At 43.3% G+C, this 19,145-nt stretch overlaps 1 protein-coding gene and 1 long non-coding RNA gene across 4 annotated transcripts in view; one reads left to right on the forward strand and one right to left on the reverse strand.

Annotated features, from left to right (window-relative positions):
• CA8 (carbonic anhydrase 8) overlaps window positions 1-17,259 on the reverse strand; it is a 94,340-nt gene extending 77,081 nt beyond the window's left edge. For all 3 annotated transcript variants that reach the window (XM_073892797.1, XM_025870628.2, XM_025870626.2), the window contains exons 1-3: window positions 16,887-17,259; window positions 15,356-15,547; window positions 4,526-4,650 (exon numbers count right to left, since the gene is read on the reverse strand). In XM_073892797.1, coding sequence (XP_073748898.1) covers window positions 4,526-4,650; window positions 15,356-15,547; window positions 16,887-16,986 — 417 coding nt within the window. In that variant the 5' untranslated portion in view covers window positions 16,987-17,259. The remainder of the gene's footprint in view (window positions 1-4,525; window positions 4,651-15,355; window positions 15,548-16,886) is intronic.
• Window positions 16,451-19,145, forward strand: part of LOC141372792 (uncharacterized) — a 57,703-nt gene continuing 55,008 nt past the window's right edge. The window contains exon 1 of the long non-coding RNA XR_012378206.1: window positions 16,451-16,977. This is a non-coding gene — a long non-coding RNA (uncharacterized lncRNA). The remainder of the gene's footprint in view (window positions 16,978-19,145) is intronic.

Raw genomic sequence — 19,145 nt, forward strand, 5'->3', positions numbered from 1 at the left:
CTTCCTGATTAAATATCATGATGCAAAATATCTGCACGCTAAGTAAAAGAATTCTAGCTGGTACACATGACTCAGACGTTTGTAAGAATATAGTTAATACATGCAAGCCCATTAGGTTTTCAGGTGACAGGAAGAAAAATGCAGTACAATTTATTTTTCTCTTGCTAAGGCACTGTCATGTAAGCATAAACTTCGAGTATTAGTAATAGAATCCAGGTTTACAAGACGAAAACACAGTGAGAATGTCAGATGCCGTGGAAGCTCGTGTGTTTCTCAAAACTAAAAACTGCAAGAAGAAAAAACAGAAGTGGCCTGCTTTATCCATCTCCCTTAGCAAAAGAGCTGCCATTTAAATTGTTTAAAGTCACAAACTGTTAATTTGGGGAAACGATGCGGATGCTGGCTACTAGTAGTATCAAAAATATATTCAGGATCGTTTTTACTGCATTTATAATTTTAAAAAGTTGAGGGAGGTTGATGAATTACTGTCAAAAGCCATTCCTGTGCTACATGTAACAGACATGGTAATTATTTGTTTACAATGTTTAGTAAGCCATCCATTTAAGTTTAAAAGAAATTAATAAAAACGAAGTATGTTGGGGCGCCGGGGTGGCACAGTTGGTTAAGCAGCTAATAACTCTTGGTTTCGGCTCAGGTCCTGTTCTCAGGGATGTGGAATGGAGCCCTGCGTCGGGATCTGCGCTCAGTGTGGGGTCTGCTGAAGATTCTCTCTTCCTCTGCCCCACCCCCTCTCAAATAAATAAATCTTTAAAAACAAAAAGGAAATACGTATACATATATGATTTGGAAATTAAAGTTAGTCTTAAAATGTAAATAAAATATGGAAAGGGTCTTAAAACTTTTTTAAATCACATACTCAAGAAGGTACCTACCTGATCCCCTCACTCTCCTCTCTTCTATTGGCAGGTGGTCCTTGTCTCCAAGGTGGCCCTTGAGGGCAGTTCAGGGCCAGGGGACCAATGGGAAGTTACCTACCTATCTCCACGTTAGCCTTCTCATTCCCTCCTGGACTATTCTACGTGGTGTCTGTCTCTTCTCTCTTTCAGCACACCATGTGAACCCTCTCTTCCTTAAAACCCAGCTCAGGGGCGCCTGGGTGGCTCAGTCAGTTAAGTGTCTGCTTTTGGCTCAGGTCATGATCTCGGGGTCCTGGGACTGAGCCCCGCATCAGGCTCTGTGCTCAGTGGGGAGTCTGCTTCTCCCTCTCCCTCTGCCCCTCCCCACTGCTCATGCTCTCTCTCGCTCACTCTCTCTCTCAAATAATAAATAAAATCTTTAAAAGAAACAAAATAAAAAATAAATAAGAAAACAAAAGAAATAAGATAAAACCCAGCTCAGTATTCACAGCCTCCATTAAAACAAAGCAAAACAAACTAAACAGAAAACACGTGGCTTGTAGATCTCTCCCTCTATTTCTGCACACTCCCTGCATTTATGTACTCAGTAGGATAGAGCACTAAACAAACACTGGATGATGAAACAAGTATTTTCTCTAGGATTGAATCAGGGATAATCTGGGATAACAAAGAATATAAATATTATTCATCATCTATTTTGGAAAAATTACAGCCAGTAATTCCATTATCCTGAAGATAAATATTTCTGCAGAAACAGAGCCTATCAGAATTTAATCTTTACTCAAAACAAACCATTACCTGTGTTTAATGGACCAGAGCAGTTAAAATGCCACCAAGTAACAGGAACAGTCTGAACATGTGGTCTGGAAATTCTATTCGACCACAGAGCAAAAAGCACACACCACTGACTCGCTTAATCTAATTAAGCTTTCTCAAGGCTGTAAATTCTGTGTGTCACAAGCAAAGCCACTAAATTCTCGTCCACAAGTTGTTGCCTACCCAATTACCTCCATCTCTCCCTCTTTGAAGATGGGTCAAGAGGAAATGATGAAACAGTCTTTCAAACCCAAAGCAGCCCTGCCCATCAGTGTCCTCCAGCCCCTCACTCTGCCCTCCCCTACCCTGCAGGCTGCACTGTTTTGGACTGCTTTGTGTCCTCTCTCCTCTCTGATGCATCCTGGTGTGCGCTTTTCCTTCTCATGTTGGGTGAGGACAGCACAGTAGACAGAAGTGACACAGAGACAGGGCAGAATTGTTTTAAGGTAATAGAAGTGAAAGGATGTCTGTAGGCACTGAGAAAAAAAAGTCCCTAGGATGGTAACATATGAAGTCCCGACCGTCCCCATCAAGGCCTTTATCACAATCTGCAATCAGATACTCAGGTGCTTCCCAACTTATTGCAACCGATTCCCCCCTTCCCCTCCTTCCTTAAAACACTTAATATTTCACTTTTAAGACTCGAGTCTTGAGGCACCTGGGTGGCTCAGTGGGTTAAGCCTCTGCCTTCGGCTCAGGTCATGATCCCAGAGTCCTGGGATCAAGCCCCACAACGGACTTCCTGCTCGGCGGGGAGCCTGCTTCTCCCTCTGCCCCCATTCATGCTCTGTCTCTCTCTCTCTCAAATAAATAAGTAAATAAAATCTTAAAAAAAAAAAAAAAAGCATTCGAGTATTTTTTAATGAAAGGGATATCTTGAGATTCCAAAGGCACTTTTTAAGAATTATAATTAAAGTAATATGGAGAAATACTTCCTCTACCTTGATTCTACGAAGCACATGTATCACTTATAGGAATTATACAACAGTGATTTTCAGTCACTGAGGTGGGACTGGACGCAGTATCTAGCCATGTTCAATTCCATACTTAAGGACACAGGCAGTTGGGAACAACAGAGAACGAAGACCGGCACCCCAGCTGCCCCCAAAACACACTGCTATGTGCCACCGAAGTGCTGTTTCCTGGAGAGAACTGTGGGTCCTTACAGGAAGACACATAAACAAGGCCTGGACTGACAGCGACATCGCCTGAAGTCCGCCAACACGGACTGCCTCTGAGTACCCGCAGTGGATGAATGATGGGTGTAAAGAGAATGAGGAGCGCCTGGGGGGCTCAGTCGTTAGGCATCTGCCTTCAGCTCAGGTCATGCTCCCAGGGTCCTGGGATCGAGCCCTGCATCAGGCTCCCTGCTCCGCGGGAAGCCTGCTTCTCCCTCTCCCACTCCCCCTGCTTGTGTTCCCGCTCTTGCTGTGTCTCTCTCTGTCAAATAAATAAATAAAATCTTTAAAAAAAAAAAAGAGAGAAGACTGGGAGGGAGACATTTTTTCAGGAGCTTAGTTAAAGTGGGCCATTATAACAAACAACCACTGATGGGGTGGCTTACAGGACATTTATCTCACAGTTCTGAAGGTTGAGCGATCCAAGATCAAGAGGCTGGTAGAACTGATGTCTGGTGAGGACCCCCTTCCTGGATTGCAGGCAGCCATCCTCTTGTCGTGCCCCCACACGGCAATTAGCAGGGAAAAGCAAGCTCTCTCTGGACTCTTAAAAGGGCACTAATTCCATTCACAAGGACTCCACCCTGGTGACCTCATCTAACCCTAATTACATCCCAAAGGCCCCACCTCCTAATACCATCATATGCAACATACGACTGGGGGGGAAGGGGGAGAGGCACCAACACTTTGGTCCATAACTGGAACCCACAGGATCAGTGAAAGAGACACTGTAGACATTAAAGGTTACAATCCATGAGTGCCATGGCAACAATCTGTCAAGTATGCTGGGCACACAGAAGAGGGAGCAATTAATTCTGCTTAGGGAAGGGACTCAGAAAAAGTCCCATGGAAGAAAGGATACTTCAACTAGGTATTGAAGAAAGAGTAGGAATTGACTAAGAAGGTAAGTGAAGACAAAAGAATGACTCTTTAAAAATCTCCTTCTCTCGGGCGCCTGGGTGGCTCAGTTGGTTAAAAATCTCCTTCTCTCTCTCTCTCTAATTGCCTGGGGTGAATAAAACCAACTTGCCAATTTTAATCAGAGCTAAATTAGACTTTTGACTAATGTTGAGATTTCTCCAAAAGTTATTGGTTTTCAGTTTATCATCTATTCATAGCATCTATAAAAATGACCTACTGATGGGGCGCCTGGGTGGCTCAATTGGTTAAGCGACTGCCTTCGGCTCAGGTCATGATCTCAGGGTCCTGGGATCGAGCCCCGCATAGGGCTCCCTGCTCGGCGGGAAGCCTGCTTCTCCCTCTCTCACTACCCCTGCTTGTGTTCCCTCTCTCACTGTCTCTCTGTGTCAAATAAATAAATAAATAAATAAATCTTTAAAAAAAAAAAAAAAGACCTAATGAATTTGCTGAGGCAGCAGAATTTTTAGAACAGTAACAATACTGAAATGAAACTTAATAGTGTAGTTTACCTTTATGGCCAATCGCCCGTGTGCATTCTTCAAGCTCACCAAAGTCAATGGGAAGTGTCATTTGCTGCCGAAGCATACATTTCCTTAAGCATTTTGTTACTTTAATATAAATTGATAAAATTTAAATGCTATACACCTACTTCTAAACTCAACCATTCTCAGTAAATCGCTGAATACTTCACATAAACAGTAAGATTTTTACAAGATGATTTGTTATTCTTACCTCCATGGGAAAAGCTTTGAAATTAACTGTGTGCTCAGAACCACGCTGGTTTTCTCTCCCCCAATGAAATCTAACTTCATACAGTTCAAATTCATGCCCTTGAGGCAATGGACCTCCTGACAGAACTGAAAAAAGAAAGTAAGTTCTGTTTAATTAACAGAAATCATATTCATCAGTACAGTAGAATACTGTAGAATAAACATGGGGGACGTTTTTTGTCAGAAAGCTCTTGTGAGCTCTAAAGATTAAATTCATATAGCCAAAATGAGAAATATATTCTAACTGTGGGAAGCATTCACACTATCATACTGATACAGTAAAGTTCAAAAACTCTGAAATACTTGATAATATTGCATACCATCAACTTCTTGTGTGTTTCAGGTAAAGGAGTAGACAAAGAAGACACAGAGGACCTATCTCCCTGAGACTTACACTTAGCACTGCTCAGGAGACAAGGACAGGGTTTACATCTCAGATTGACCAATAATTTGCTATCGACCAATCAATAAATTAAATCTTGTTTACAGATCATCCATCTGTACTATACTTTCAATTTAGAGAATAAGTGTAAGCTAACAAAATTACCCTTGAAAAGAATGTTTACACCAATATGATTTTTCGAAAACAAAATCACACTTATTTACCATTTAGTACCACAGACATGCAAATGAAATAATTATGATAAAACATTAACGATATTTAAAATGTTAACATTTGGGGGAAAAATGTTAACATTTGTTCTACAGGGCCCTGCCTCTATTTCTTACTTCTGGATAGGACCCAGAACTTTGTCCCAAACAAGAGCACTCTGAAGGATGATGAAAAATACATTTGTGTAAAAGAACCTGCCTTGAGGCAATAAAAACACTTTCCTTAAACACACCCTGATGTCATAGAGAAAAACTTGGTTCATTACAGATGACCAGTTTTGACACAAATGAAGACTGTCTGCATTTTTCCTATAAAACCTGTGAATTCTAGGGGCGCCTGGGTGGCACAGTCTGTTAAGTGTCCGACTCTTGGTTTCGGCTCAGGTCATGATCTCAGTCCTGGGATCCAGCCCTGCAGTGGGCTCCCCACTCAGTATGGAGTCTGCTTGAGAGTCTCTCTTTCCCTCTCCCTCTGCCCCTCCCGCTCGTGCTGGCTCTCTCTCTTTCTCTAAAATAAATAAATAAAACCTTTAAAAAAAAAAAAAAAAACCTGTTGATTCTAAATGGTATCAGCTAAGAATTTTAAGTTATTTTTAGTCCAGGAGCTGACAAAATTTGTCTCCTCCCCCAGGAAGCAGTCTCTGAAAGAGAGGGGCATTCACACTTGGGCCGGCATTGCAGAGGAAGGAGTACGCCCAGAGCTGAGTGCCACACAGAGGAACGGGCCTGTGTTCAGCCTTACCCTAAACCCTAGAGGACAGGAAAGGGAATTGGTGTGGCAATATTTATTTGTTTGGCTGGTTCTTCTTCTAATCACTTGTTCCAAGAAGAATTTAAGGCTTCTTACATCAAGTACCTGTCATCCAGCCAGAAGGCATAAATCAGAAAGAAGAGCAAAGGGAAAATGAAGACAGAGACAGAAAACAGATGGAGAACTGCACAAATGAATGCCAAGAAGTCCTTACGAAAAGTACCCTGTACGTGTGGTTCTGTTTTCTGCCAGCTCAAAGAAGAAAAAGAGCATCAGCAGCAAAACACAACTGTAATTTTCCTCTCCAGGGGAAAGGAAGTGAGACACATGGCCCTTAGGATAACACTATCTCACACACGACTTTTAGGTTTTCTTCATGCTTGGTCTTATTTTAAGTTGTACAACAAATCGGAGGGGTCAGGAGCACCGAGGTGGCACAGTCGGTTACACATCCAACTCTTGGTTTCAGCTCAGGTCGTGATCTCAGGGTCGTGAGATCGAGCCCCACATCAGGCTCTGTGCTCAGTGCAGAAGTCTGCTTGAGATTCTTCCTCTCCCTGCCCCTTCTGCTTATCCCCCCTCTCTTTCTCAGATAAATAAATCTTTAAAAAAAAAAATTGGAGGGTTCAGTCAGTGTCCCCATCCCAATGAACAGGGGAGAAAGTGTAGCTGGGACAGTTCAAGTGTGACCTGCCCCGGGGCACCCAGCTTAGCCAGCTCCAGGAGCCTGGAACTCCAATCTTCTGACCCACATCTCACCCTGAGACAGGACAGGGAAATTCAAATCTCTGCATCTGTGAGCCAGAGCTGAAAAAAACAGTGAGTTCTTTAAGCCTGGGTTTCTAAACTGCAGTCCCTCCTTTGAGTACTACACCTCATCCTATTTCCCAAAACAATAAAAAAAAAAAAAAAGTGAACACGTGGATCACAAAGGTTTACAGATATCCCAAACTGCACAGCAAGCGCAAGGCATGTTCTCCAATAACCAACTTGTATTTCAACCGGCAATGCCACAGTTTGTGAATACCCTCAAAAAATCACTCCTTTCCCACTGGCTGCCTGATGTTGGTCTTATGAAAAACCAGGAAGGAAGTCTGGACTGTACCCACTCCCGGAGGTGGAATGTATCCCACCTCCCAAACCAAAAAGAATCCATGGGAAAAAGCTTCCTGTAACATCCCGTGCCACACCCCAGCCTGCACCATCAGAACTCGAAAACACTCCCCACTTTTTTTTTTAAAGATTTCATTTATTTATTTATTTATTTATTTATTTATTTATTTGCGAGAGAGACAGAGATAGTGAGAGAACAGGAGCAGGCAAAGGGAGAGGGAGAAGCAGGCTTCCCACGGAGCAGGGAGCCCGATGCGGGGCTCGATCCCAGGACCCTGGGATCGTGACCTGAGCCGAAGGCAGACGCTTAACCAACTGAGCCACCCAGGCACCCCCCAACACTCTACTTTCAACAGAAGGTGGAAATTGTCTAAGAGGAGGCTTAGCTCTGCATTGCTGAGGAAAAACAAAGGGCAGCACTGTGAATTGGAAGCACGTGACATGGGAAAGAGGATTTATAAAATCTTTCCCCCAAATTTCTTTGTAGGGCTCAAGCACAGAAGTGCACCATATTTCTGGGCTGGTATAGAGTCGTCTACCCATACTTTCCTATAGAAACAGAGGAAAGTGACTTTGACAGTGAATTCAGGGCCCCAAAATACAACACCCATCTGATCGATGCCCAGTACTTCTTTCCCAGGAACCAAGCCTTTAGTTTAGAACTTGAAGACAGAGCTGCCATTTTAAATGCCCTAGAAACTCAAACTGCACCAATTTATGTGTTGACAGGGAACAGTTCCAGGCCCACAGGGCTTCATTTACTCATCCTTTCAACCAATATTTTTATACCAGGTACCACATTAAATGCTTAAGATATACTGACTTGGCTAAAACTGACAACCTTCACTAGCCTCACGGATCTTACATTCTATTAGAGTGAAATGAAAATTCACACGTTTATGAAGATCAACGTTTTGCTGAGTGGTATTTGGTCACCTCCTGGCAGATTTGTTAGCTGTGATGTCATTATGTTCAATAAAATTATAATGAAATAAGACCCTCATGGGTCTTACACTCCATTGGGTTGAAAAATAAACACAAAGAAGGGAAGCCTTTTGCCCAGGCCTGGTCCCCAGGGAGAGGAGACAAAGACGCCGCTTTCAGCCAGCAATCAAGGCTCCGGGTACCTTTTGCTTTTGCTGCAGATGAATAGTCCAAAGTTAAACCACACTAAAATCACACGGCTGTACAAAGCCATAAAAAATAACAAAATACTGAGTTCAGAATTTTATGAGGTGCCAGCTAAAAGCATTACCTGTTCATCCCCCAAGAATGATTGCATTGACAGACTAAAAATAAATAGTAGCTCTGTTTTACCCATTTGGCAACATCCTCTTAAAGCATTATTCTCCCTTTGCACAGCTTATTTTTTTAATAAGAAAACTAGTCATACCAAAAGGGGTGCATTTTTCCTACACTTACGAGCATCAGTTTTGTCACCATGTGGTAGAGGTTTATTACTTGTAATGTCATTATGTTCAATAAAATTACAATGAAACAACATGAAACTCCTACTGATGACACGCTGCACTTCCTTAGAGTAACACACTTGTGGAAAGAATATAAAGTAAACTGATGCCATTAGCACTAGCTGCTTTTTCCTTAATAACGGGCATGGCTGTTATGCTTATACATATAAAAAGATCTCTTTTCAGAAGCCTCTGCAAAATCTGAGAACCCCATAAAGACATGATATATATGCATTTACCTAAATCTAGCTAAGCTCCCACAAGCCTTTGCTGAAAACAAATTTGCCAGATAGTTCAAAGGCTGTTGATCAAGGCTTATCCCCCCCACTTGTTTCATTTGAGTTCAACCCGCATTTAAAGATGGACTCCATGCCCAGCCCTGTGTTGCCCACCAAGGAGGTAAAAAGAAGGACACAGTGTCTGTGCTGGCTGGACATTCTCAGTGCTTAAGAAACTTAATACTGTCATTTAAACGTGAGGAGCAGTAAGGGAAAGTGCAAAGGAACCAGGAGAGCACCAAGCAAGGGCCATGCCAGAACCAAGAGGGCATCGGAAGGTCAGAGAAGACTTTCCAGAGGAGATCACTAAGCAGAGTCTGCAAGAGGAAGCTAAGGGAAGTGAGTAAGTACAGTCCAAGCAGAGAGAAGGGGCTGAGAAAAGCCTGAGTCTATTTCAGGAGAATAAAGGTAGGCTTCAAGATGCAAGCACCAGGAGGGGACTTGTAGGCTATGCCTAAGAACTGGGAGTTTATCACGGAGGGAATCAACAATAGCTTTTAAGCAGAGGGCTAATATCTTCTGCATTTAAAATGTTATTCCCAGGGGTGCCTGGGTGGTTCAGTTGGTTAAGTCTCTGCCTTCGGCTCAGGTCATGATCCCAGGGTCCTGGGATCGAGCCCCACATCGAGCTCCCTGCTCAGCTGGGAGACTGCATCTCCCTCTCCTGTTCCCTCTGCTTGTGCTCTCTCTGTGTCAAATAAATAAATATATAATCTTTAAAAAAATAAAAAAATAAAGTGCTATTCCCATACCTTCACGGACAGTGGACCAGAAAAGTGCAAGCCTAACTAGTAGCCTGTCATAACCCAAGCACAGATGGTGAGGCCTGGAGACAGAGTCCATCAGAGCCGTATCTCCAACACGGAGGGAAACTGTTGATGATCCCTGATGCATCCCTCAAATGCCCCTAAAGACCCAAACAGTTCATCCTCGATGGGTCTAAAGATTTTATAACTTCAGTTTAACCTCTAAGGAATCCAAAATGTATTCACAAAACATTCCAAAAATAGTATAAATTAGTTCTTCTAAAAAGCATTTGAAATCTTAAAAGCAAAAAATCAATTCTTTTACTGCCTTTAGCTTCTAACCTACAGTTTCATTTCATATTAAAAGAACGAATATCGTCAGCTCTTAAGAGTGGGGTTAACACGGACAGTGTGGGGAGGAGGCCAGTTAGCCTGGGTCTGCATGAGCAAAGGGAAACAGATTAAAGCAACTGTCCAGGTAATGCAAACCCCCAAAGTTAGCTAACAATAAGGACAATCATAAAGAAACTCAACCCTGACATCTCATATAAGTAAACAATACAGAGCCACTTCCTAAGTGAAAATAATTTTAAGATATTTTTGACAACTTCATCCTTCAATCAGCAAAGCACTACAAAGAAGTTGTCATGTTTTTGGGAAAAAAAAAAAAGTCTGATTAATAATAAAAGTAATCTAGCCTAAATTTAATACTGAGAATTAGAAAAGACCCAGAAGTAAAACTGTCTAATTAGAGTTTCTATAATAAGTTACAGCGAAGGGCACAAATGACCTATCCTGATTAGCAATTTCTCCCATACCGATGGCCCATTAAAAACGTCATTACCCTTAACACACAGCTTGTCGTCAGATGGAATGACATTCTATTGCAGAAGCTTGGCCAGTCTCACACTTTCTCACGACTTAAGTAAGTATCCAACCACTCAGGCTAGAAATCTACAGTTATATGTTTATACTTAAGCTACTCTTTCTGCCGCTGTAACATGTCTGATTTTCAGTTGTGTACACAAAACATGGCAATTCCTGTGCTACACTGATTCACAGGTCCGACAGAAATTAAATGACAGATGCGGCAGCCTGAATAACGCTCTCCGTACTCCAGGAGATCACAGGACCCAGAATGTGAAGCTCGGCTCCACTCCATGTTAGGAGGCACTCTTGTCACCTTGAAAGATGCTGAGAGCAGAGGGCGAAGCACAGTGACAGGACCCAAAGCGCGGTCCAGTGCCAGGGGCTCCTCCCCAGCGCATCCTTCCAACGGGTCCCTCCTCACCCCTGTTCCACATGGCCAAACACCGACTTCCTGTGGACGGCATCTCAGAAATCTCCCCGTGTCATCCCTGATTTTCCACCGGCACTGCCAACACAGCAGCTCCCCCTCTCTCCCAGATCCCGTCTTACTCAGTATGGCCCGGTGAATTTTCCTAAAGCAACGTATTTTACAGGGGAAAAAAAAAAAAAGGTTATACTCTTTAGACTTGATTCAAGATCCCTCATGAGTTTGCTCCAACACAGCCTCTCGATGTATATATTAACCTCATTTACCATGAATCAGTATTTTCCTCCAGATACACTTCAGGATTCATTCTTCCTCATCCAATGTCTAGACCTTCAAATCGCTGTCTTTTCTGCTTGTTGCCCTCTCTTCCCATGTAGCCCAATCTTCCCCATCCAAATGCTGTTCACTCTTCAGTGATCACTGCAAATGCTACTTCCTCTGCCCATCCTCCCCTAATAATGGCAGCCCAAAATCATCTCTTCCTGTACACCTATCTTTCATAATCCACCACTGTAATCTTCTTGAGGGCAGGTTGGGGGCTTGATTTCTATTTACCTGATCCAAAGCAGGCAGGTAAAACAAAGATTACATCTTTGCAAGCCAGAGGAAACCAGTAACAGAAGCCAATGCAAACTGCTAAGTGGAAGAAGTCAATGTATGCTTCCAACTATCCGACATTCTGAAAAATGCAGAACTATGGTAATGGTAAAAAGATCAGTGATTGCCAGGAGCTGGAAAGAGGAAGGAAAGAGTAGATAGAGCACAGAGGAGTTTTAAGATAATGAAACTATTCTGTAGGACAGTATGATGGTGGAGACATGCCACTGTACATTTGTGGAAGCCCACAGAATGTGCAACACCAGGAGTGAACCCTGATGTAAACTCTAGGTTTTAGGTGATAATGATGTGTCAACACAGGTTCAGCAACTGTAACAAATGTGCCACTCTGGTTCAACTCTTTTGCCTGTGGGTCAACAACCAGAATGCTGACAGTCAGGTGTGAGCCACCACATCCCTTTCTCCAGAAAAATGGGTAACATAGTCTACAGAAGTTCCATCTACAACATGGCCAGATCCTTACATGATCACATGACTGTGATGTCCACCAGATCACAACCGCTGCCCAGGTGCACAGAGCTTCTAATCCAATTTTTAGACTCATTCTTAAATATGAACAAAGAGCCAAAGATAACTAAACACTTGAGAAGAACTCCCATCTTAAAGAGAGAGACCAAACAAATAGAAGGACCCAGAATAAATAGAGACATAGAAAGAACAGGGGAAAAAAGCAATACAGAAAACAATGGAAAAAGAGTCTGCATTTATAAAATAAATAGCAGAAGTTGTACTTGAACAACCAAGAAAAATCACAGAAGCAGCACAGTTTTTTTAGAAGTAAAAAATGTAAGAGCAGGAAATATAATAGAAAGACCAAAAGAGGGGCGCCTGGGTGGCTCAGTCGTTAAGTGTCTGCCTTCAGCTCAGGTCATGATCCCATGGTCCTGGGATCAAGCCCCGCATCGGGCTCCCTGCTCCACAGGAAGCCTGCTTCTCCCTCCCCCACTCCCCCTGCTTGTGTTCCCTCTCTCGCTGTGTCTCTGCCAAATAAATAAAAATCTTAAAAAAAAAAAAAGACTAAAAGACATAAGTTGAGGAAATCTACCAGGAAGTAGAACAAAAAGACAAAAACAGAGGAGTTATGAAAGAATAAAGGAAAAACAGAAAACTTATCAATTACATAATGTAAGAAAATTTCTAAGAAATGGAAGACACAATCATCCTGATCAAAAGGCCCACAAAGCACCCAGCACAGAGACACACAAGGAATCCAAACATTAGCCCTCACATGCCCTTCTTCTTAGGAAATTACTGGAAGATGGACTATAGGAGGGAATAAACCAAAGAAACTCCTTGAAATGAGGGATCAACTACAAAAGTGGCTGCCCAGCATCCAGGAAACATGGGATTGGACACAAGAGATAAGCAAAGGGACCTCCTAGGCATAAGGTCCAGGGAGCTGCAGGTGATGGCTAGAGGGCAGGCCTAGAGATCAAGCGATCCAGAGGGGCAGAAGAAGGGAGAAGCCTCCAAGGGGAGGTGGGAAAGACCAAAGGAAGGAAGGGAGGGACTTCTCAAGGTAGCTCTGCCATCTGTCAAGAGTCTGGAAACAAAATCATAATAGATAAAATAAGAAAATAAATAAACAAGAATGCATTAACTCCAGGGGAGAAAAACTCCACATTGTTCAATAAAGGAAAGAGAATATAGTCTCAGCTGGAAACAACAGCTACATGGCCACAGTGATAAAAATACTGAGTATTAATTTAAAGAAAAACCGTAACTTAAGTATACAGGGACAACAGAGGGGCAAACCATGATGGCGGAGGGTAGTAAGAGAACCAGCCTCATTCCCATAGCAGGAAGTTCACAGATTTCTTAAACGTCAAAGCAGGACGGTATGAACCTATCCATAAGGGATGGAGACAGGAGAAGTAGCTAAGAACTGAACGTGGTTGTCACCAGGGCAAAAAGTTTTAGCTGGGGGCTGGGGGGTAGGGTCTCACCAGGCGCAGAGAGAAACAACATATAGCACAAGTCAACTATTTAAATTATGTGTATATCCTATTTTGATAAAGATAACCCTTGAATTAAATAAATGAAGGACGGGGTGCTCGGGGCTTGCAGATTACTCCTTTGAAAAGCTTAAATATCCTAGGAAAATAAATGGTCCACACATGGTATTTTTTTGTCCCTTCTTTTTTAAGTTTGAGAAATATGGAAAAGGCAGAAACAACGAAGATGACATTATTCCAGCAGCAGAAAGGAGACAGGGCATCTAAAGGTGCAAGCTCTCCAAGGAGGCAGGAGTAAGGGGTCTGGAACATGTGTATCCAAATTAGGCTGGCACAGAGAGCTCTCCCCTGCTGGTCAGGGGTGGAGGGTGGAGGGGACTGGACAGAAGGGAAAACCTTGTGGTTAGAGAGTCGAGACACTGCTTGATAGTCTCTGTTTTGGGGATGAGTGAAGGGGCCAAGGAAAATCGTGAATGTTCGAGAAGGTACCAGAAGGAAATGGTAAATTCAACTTGATCAAGTAAACTGGATCTTAGAGCAGAGAGTATTTGTACTCAGTCATTCCTCCATGCTTCCATATTTCATAACTCTTCCATAACATCTTTATACTAATACTTTAAAGGACTCTCTTTTCACTAAACTATGAATCCTCGAGAACAGTCTTATGCCTCTGTCTTCTACGCATACACATTCACCACGGTGCCTGATGTGAAATGCATTTTTGCTCTGTAGATATATAAATGTTTATTTCCAGAAATACAAAGGCATGTCAACACACCAATACACATTTATTATATTAATATGCTTTTTATAAACCAGGACAGTCAGCATTTCATAATTTTACTATATAGTTTAAAAATAATACCTAATGTCCCTCATGGATAGCCCCCCCCCAAAAAAAAATCTTAAGTTCAAATTTACATCTGAAGCTGTCTCTCTTTGACTACATATAATAACACCTAGGATCTGTCTGGGGTGATGCCCATACCTTAACTCAACTCAGAACATCAGGAAAGACTACATGAATCTATGACTAACTAGCTCGTAGATTCTAAAGTAAAGTTCAGGAACATTCACAATGAGTTTTAAAACAAAAATTCCATAGTTGAAAATCAATGCCTGCCCTGTCAAATAATAAACCTAAAGAGTTTATGGTTTGAAATATCAAATTATTGATTCAGAATTAATTTTGAGTACAGGTGATCTCTGTTCATTAGTACTTCCCAATATTTCAACATACTCTAACTTTATATTCCTTCCAAGAGAGAAATCCAACTATTCACTAAGAAAAGCATAATATAATGCTAATTTTTAAAAAATTCTTCTTTCTTCTCCCCTGCTTTTAAGCCAATTTCCTTGATAATTTCCAACACCTTTTCCACAAAACATTTCAAATCCATCTCAAACAGGTTCAAAGGGGAGAGGAAGAGCTAAAACTAAATACAAACAAGAGTTTTGTTGGCCATTTAAATCTTTTACTAAGGTTAAAGGATGTTTTTGATTACTATTAAAATCCCTGCCACGTTAATATAGAGAAAATTAATTTGAGAAGTCTATCTCGAATGCCAGATTATGTCAATAAATCCTAATCTTTAGTTTTACAAAGCAGCAAAACAGAATTTTAATTTTCTAAATGAATTAAGCTAATGAACGATTTAGGACAAAATGCAGATTAGTACACCTGAATATACTTTTCCTTAAATCCCACAAAGTTTAAGTTGATCAACTGAGGTTGTTCCAGCAATCATATAATACAACCAAACTACCATCTCCATAATTTCATCCTTTCATCTTTTCCAAAACATTTTAGAAATGCATTTTATAGTATACTAAGCTATCCTGATAACGGTACTATGTTAATTCCACTTTTAAAGTCATATAAGCCAAATCAGTTCAATAGCTCCATAAGAACTTCTAATTTACAAAGGCATGCAAAAGCATCTTCTAATATACCTGATTTTGACTTCAGGATAACCTGAATGGTATGTCCGTCATTGGTGACTTCGCAGTCTCGGCAGACCACATAATTTGGGGAGAGGCGGACATCCAGCAGTGAGGGGTCATATCTAGCTTCTCTTGAGTTTAAGTTAATGGGAGACTGGTATTCCCCATTAGCATCAGGAAACACCAAGCCCCACTCAACACCTAAGCACAAAAAAAAAAGCAAATTTAGAACAGGTTAAAAGAAAGTTCCAACAAAATTTAACATGTAAAAGCTAGTTTAGACACTGTTTATGATCCTTGGCATTATTAAGGTTATGACTATTGTTTCTTTACAGATGAAATATGGTAAATGTGTATGAATTTCTGCATTCATATTTTCAATGATCTAATGCTATCAAATACCACACACAAAGTATTGTACTAACAAAATATTCTATTTGTCTTTGTCCGCACAGATGTAATAATACGTGATTCTAGAAAATTTAGGTCTTTAAGTGACTGAAAAAGAATCAATAGTTCCACAAAAATTTCCTCGCTACTTGAGAAATACCCGAAAGTCTGAACTTGCTTGATGAGAGCCAAAAACCATAAATCTGATGCTCATGAATAAACACCTCTTATCAGAAAGGCAAATACGTGGGCGCCTGGGTGGCTCAGGTGGTTAAGCGTCTGCCTTCGGCTCAGGTCATGATCCCGGGGTCCTGGGATCGAGTCCCACATCGGGCTCCCTGCTAGGCGGGGAACCTGCTTCTCCCTCTGCCTCTCTCTCTCTGACTCTCATGAATAAAAAATAAAATATTTTAAAAATGCAAATACAGCAATTCTGAAGTGGTCTTATGCATATATACGCACACCGATATAATCATACAATATATACATATATTCTCTTAGCATATTTTGTAAAATTATAAATTCCCCCATTTGTTTCGACATCAGAACCAGTGGTCATTTAGGAGCACCAGTGGTCTATTAGGAGTCCTACATCTTCCGGGATAAATGGAGCAAACAAAACTTTTTAAAAAGTCAACGCCCTTCCGACCAAGCCCACTGATTCAGCTTGAAATTGGGACTTCTTTGGAGTTGAGCACTGTTAGTACCCTTCACGCAAAGAGTAGTGGCAAGAATGCTTTCTCCCAGCAGGGTCCGCACAGCAAGCAAGAAACGAATAGTTTCGGTACCACTGTGTACCTAAGGTGCTGGGTGAGACGTAACGCAGCTCTCCGCGGGCACTCAGCACACACAAGGGTTCCAGGCGCAGCGTAAGGCTGGCCCTCCGCATGGCCGCAGGTGCCAACTGCTGCGCGGCAGCACGGCCCGGCTCCGCGACGCGAACGCCAGGCGGCGGGCACGCCCGCTCTGCCTGAGGCCACTTCGGCCCCAAATCGGGCCGGGGGAGCGGGAAAGCGACAGAGACGCACGTGGGAAAGAGGGGACGCGGCGGTGCTGGGAGCGCGCGAGAGCTGCAGGGACTCGGCGCTCGGCGGGACGCACACGCGGGGCCCCGGACCCCGGACACCCCGCCCGACTCGCGGCCGGTTACCTTCTTCGTAGCCCCACTCCACCCCCTCCTCCTCTTCCTCTTCATCCTCTTCCTTCTCCGGGAAGGCGACGGAATCTTCGATGAAGCTCAGGTCAGCCATGGGAAAGGCCGTGGATCCCCTCGGCGCCCTCGCCCGCGGTGCCTGCGCGGCCGCAGGGAAGCGGACAGGAGTGGGAGTGTGAGCGCCTGGGAGTGTGAGGCCGAGCGGGAGCGCGTGGGGGTGCGAGGGCACGAGTGTGTGAGTGTGAGCGCGCGCGTGTGGGTGTGAGCGCGCGAGCGGGCGCGAGGCGGGCGCGGGCTGAGCCGGAGTTTTGGGCGGCCGGGGCAGGGAGCGCGCGTCCGGAGTCCCGGCGGAGCGCGAGGGGAACCGCAGCTCCAGGAGCCGCAGCGGGCGGATTATAAACACGACCGGGGCGTGTCTGGCACGGGAGGATCCGCCCCCTTCGCTCGGTGGCCCCGGCGCCGGGGGCTGGACGACAGTTAAGGGCCTGGGGCTACCGGCCCCACCGGGGAAATTGCGGAAGCCCGGCCGCCCTACCTGCGGGGTTGGCTCCCCACTCCCGGCTCTCCCACGCTTACCTTCCAGAAGCCTGCGAATCGCCCAAGGACCCGTGTGTGCAGGCCCTAGACCCGGGGCTTTCTAGCTTATTTACTTTCGGCTTTCAGACAGGAAGAACCAAAAAAAAAAAAAAAAAAAGCGGAGGGGTGGGTCGGGAAGGAGAGGGATTAATTGCCATGGGTAAGAGAAAGGAGAGGGCTGGGAAGACCCTGCAAAAAGTTTCCCACTCTGAATTTTTATTATTGGCTATGTACTTTATCCTTCGTCCTTAAAGGACGGTGGAAAGGAGAATGGAAAATTTTCCAAGAAACTTGTAGTTCCTAAAACATGTAAGACAGAATTGTTTTAATCCAGAAAAGTGGATATAATTTGGGGATTTTTTTTTTCCCTAAAAGAAATTATATCTCAAAAGCAAGAGTGCTGACAAACAAGAAAGGGTGTTTGGTTTTAGTTTCAGAGTCTGGGCGCTGTTGCAGGTACAGCTTGCTGGGCACAAGACTCCCAGACGCCCAGTGACATCGTGTAAATAATGAAATGCACACATTGCATAACCAACAGGAACTTTCCTGATCCTAAGAGGTCGCATGGTTACCTCTTAAACGGACTTCCCAATGACTTAATGCCTTAACCTTCGTGTTTCAATGCGTTTTAAAAGCCCCAGCTAATAACCCCTGACCAGGTTAACTCCATATTTTTAGAAGCTCAGATTTGGACCTTAAGCAGAATTTGTGTTTTGGGGGGGGGGGTTGGTTTTCTCTTTTGACTTTTTTTTGATGTTATGTTAATCACCATACGTTACATCGTTAGTTTTTGATGTAGTGTTCCATGATTCAGTGTTTGCGTATAACACCCGGTGCTCCATGCAGAAGGTGCCCTCTTTAATACCCATCACCAGGCCAACCCATTGCCCACCCCCTTCCCCTCTAGAACCCTCAGTTTGTTTCTCAGAGTCCATAGTCTCTCCTGGTTCGTCTCCCCCTCGGATTCCCAGACCCCTTCATTTTTCCCTTCCTGTCTTCTTTTTTTTCTTTTTTCTTAACATATAATGTATTATTTGTTTTCAGAGGTACAGGTCTGTGATTCAACAAAGCAGAATTTGTTTTTATATGCTCTGTGCATGCACCAGAACGTCTGTTAGCAGTTTGAATAGCCGGTTCTTAAATCATCCCATCTTGGGCGCCTGGGTGGCTCATTCGTTAAGCGTCTGCCTTCGGCTCAGGTCATGATCCCAGGGTCCTGGGATCGAGGCCTACATCAGGCTCCCTGCTCAGCAGGGAAGCCTGCTTCTCCCTCTCCCACTCTACCTGCTTGTGTTCCCTCACTCGCTGTCTCTCTCTGTCAAATAAATAAATCTTTAAAAAAAAAAATCATCCCATCTTTATGAATGCTTAATTCCTCATAGGATGGAGATGCTCCTCCTGGGGATTTTTAGGTTCTGTGCTCCTAGCATTCAGTGCCTGCTCAGCCCTCCACTTTTTAAAAAAGCCACTTAACAGGTTATTAGAAACTACTCCAGAAGGTGGATTGGGATTGGCGGGGGGGCTCAAATCAATCAATTCTGACACTTCCTGGAACATTTAGCTAAAGAGGTGAAAACTATTGGTCAGCTTTAGCTTTGAGGATTCCAAGCACTCGTAAAAAAATAAAATAAAATAAAAAAATCCCCCTTAACATAGAGACTAAAAATTCTACCATTATGA

The sequence above is a fragment of the Callorhinus ursinus genome, unplaced genomic scaffold (genome assembly GCF_003265705.2).
Source record: "Callorhinus ursinus isolate GAN/ISIS: 27379988/994484 unplaced genomic scaffold, GSC_fseal_2.0 scaffold5, whole genome shotgun sequence".
Classification (NCBI taxonomy): Eukaryota; Metazoa; Chordata; class Mammalia; order Carnivora; family Otariidae; genus Callorhinus; species Callorhinus ursinus.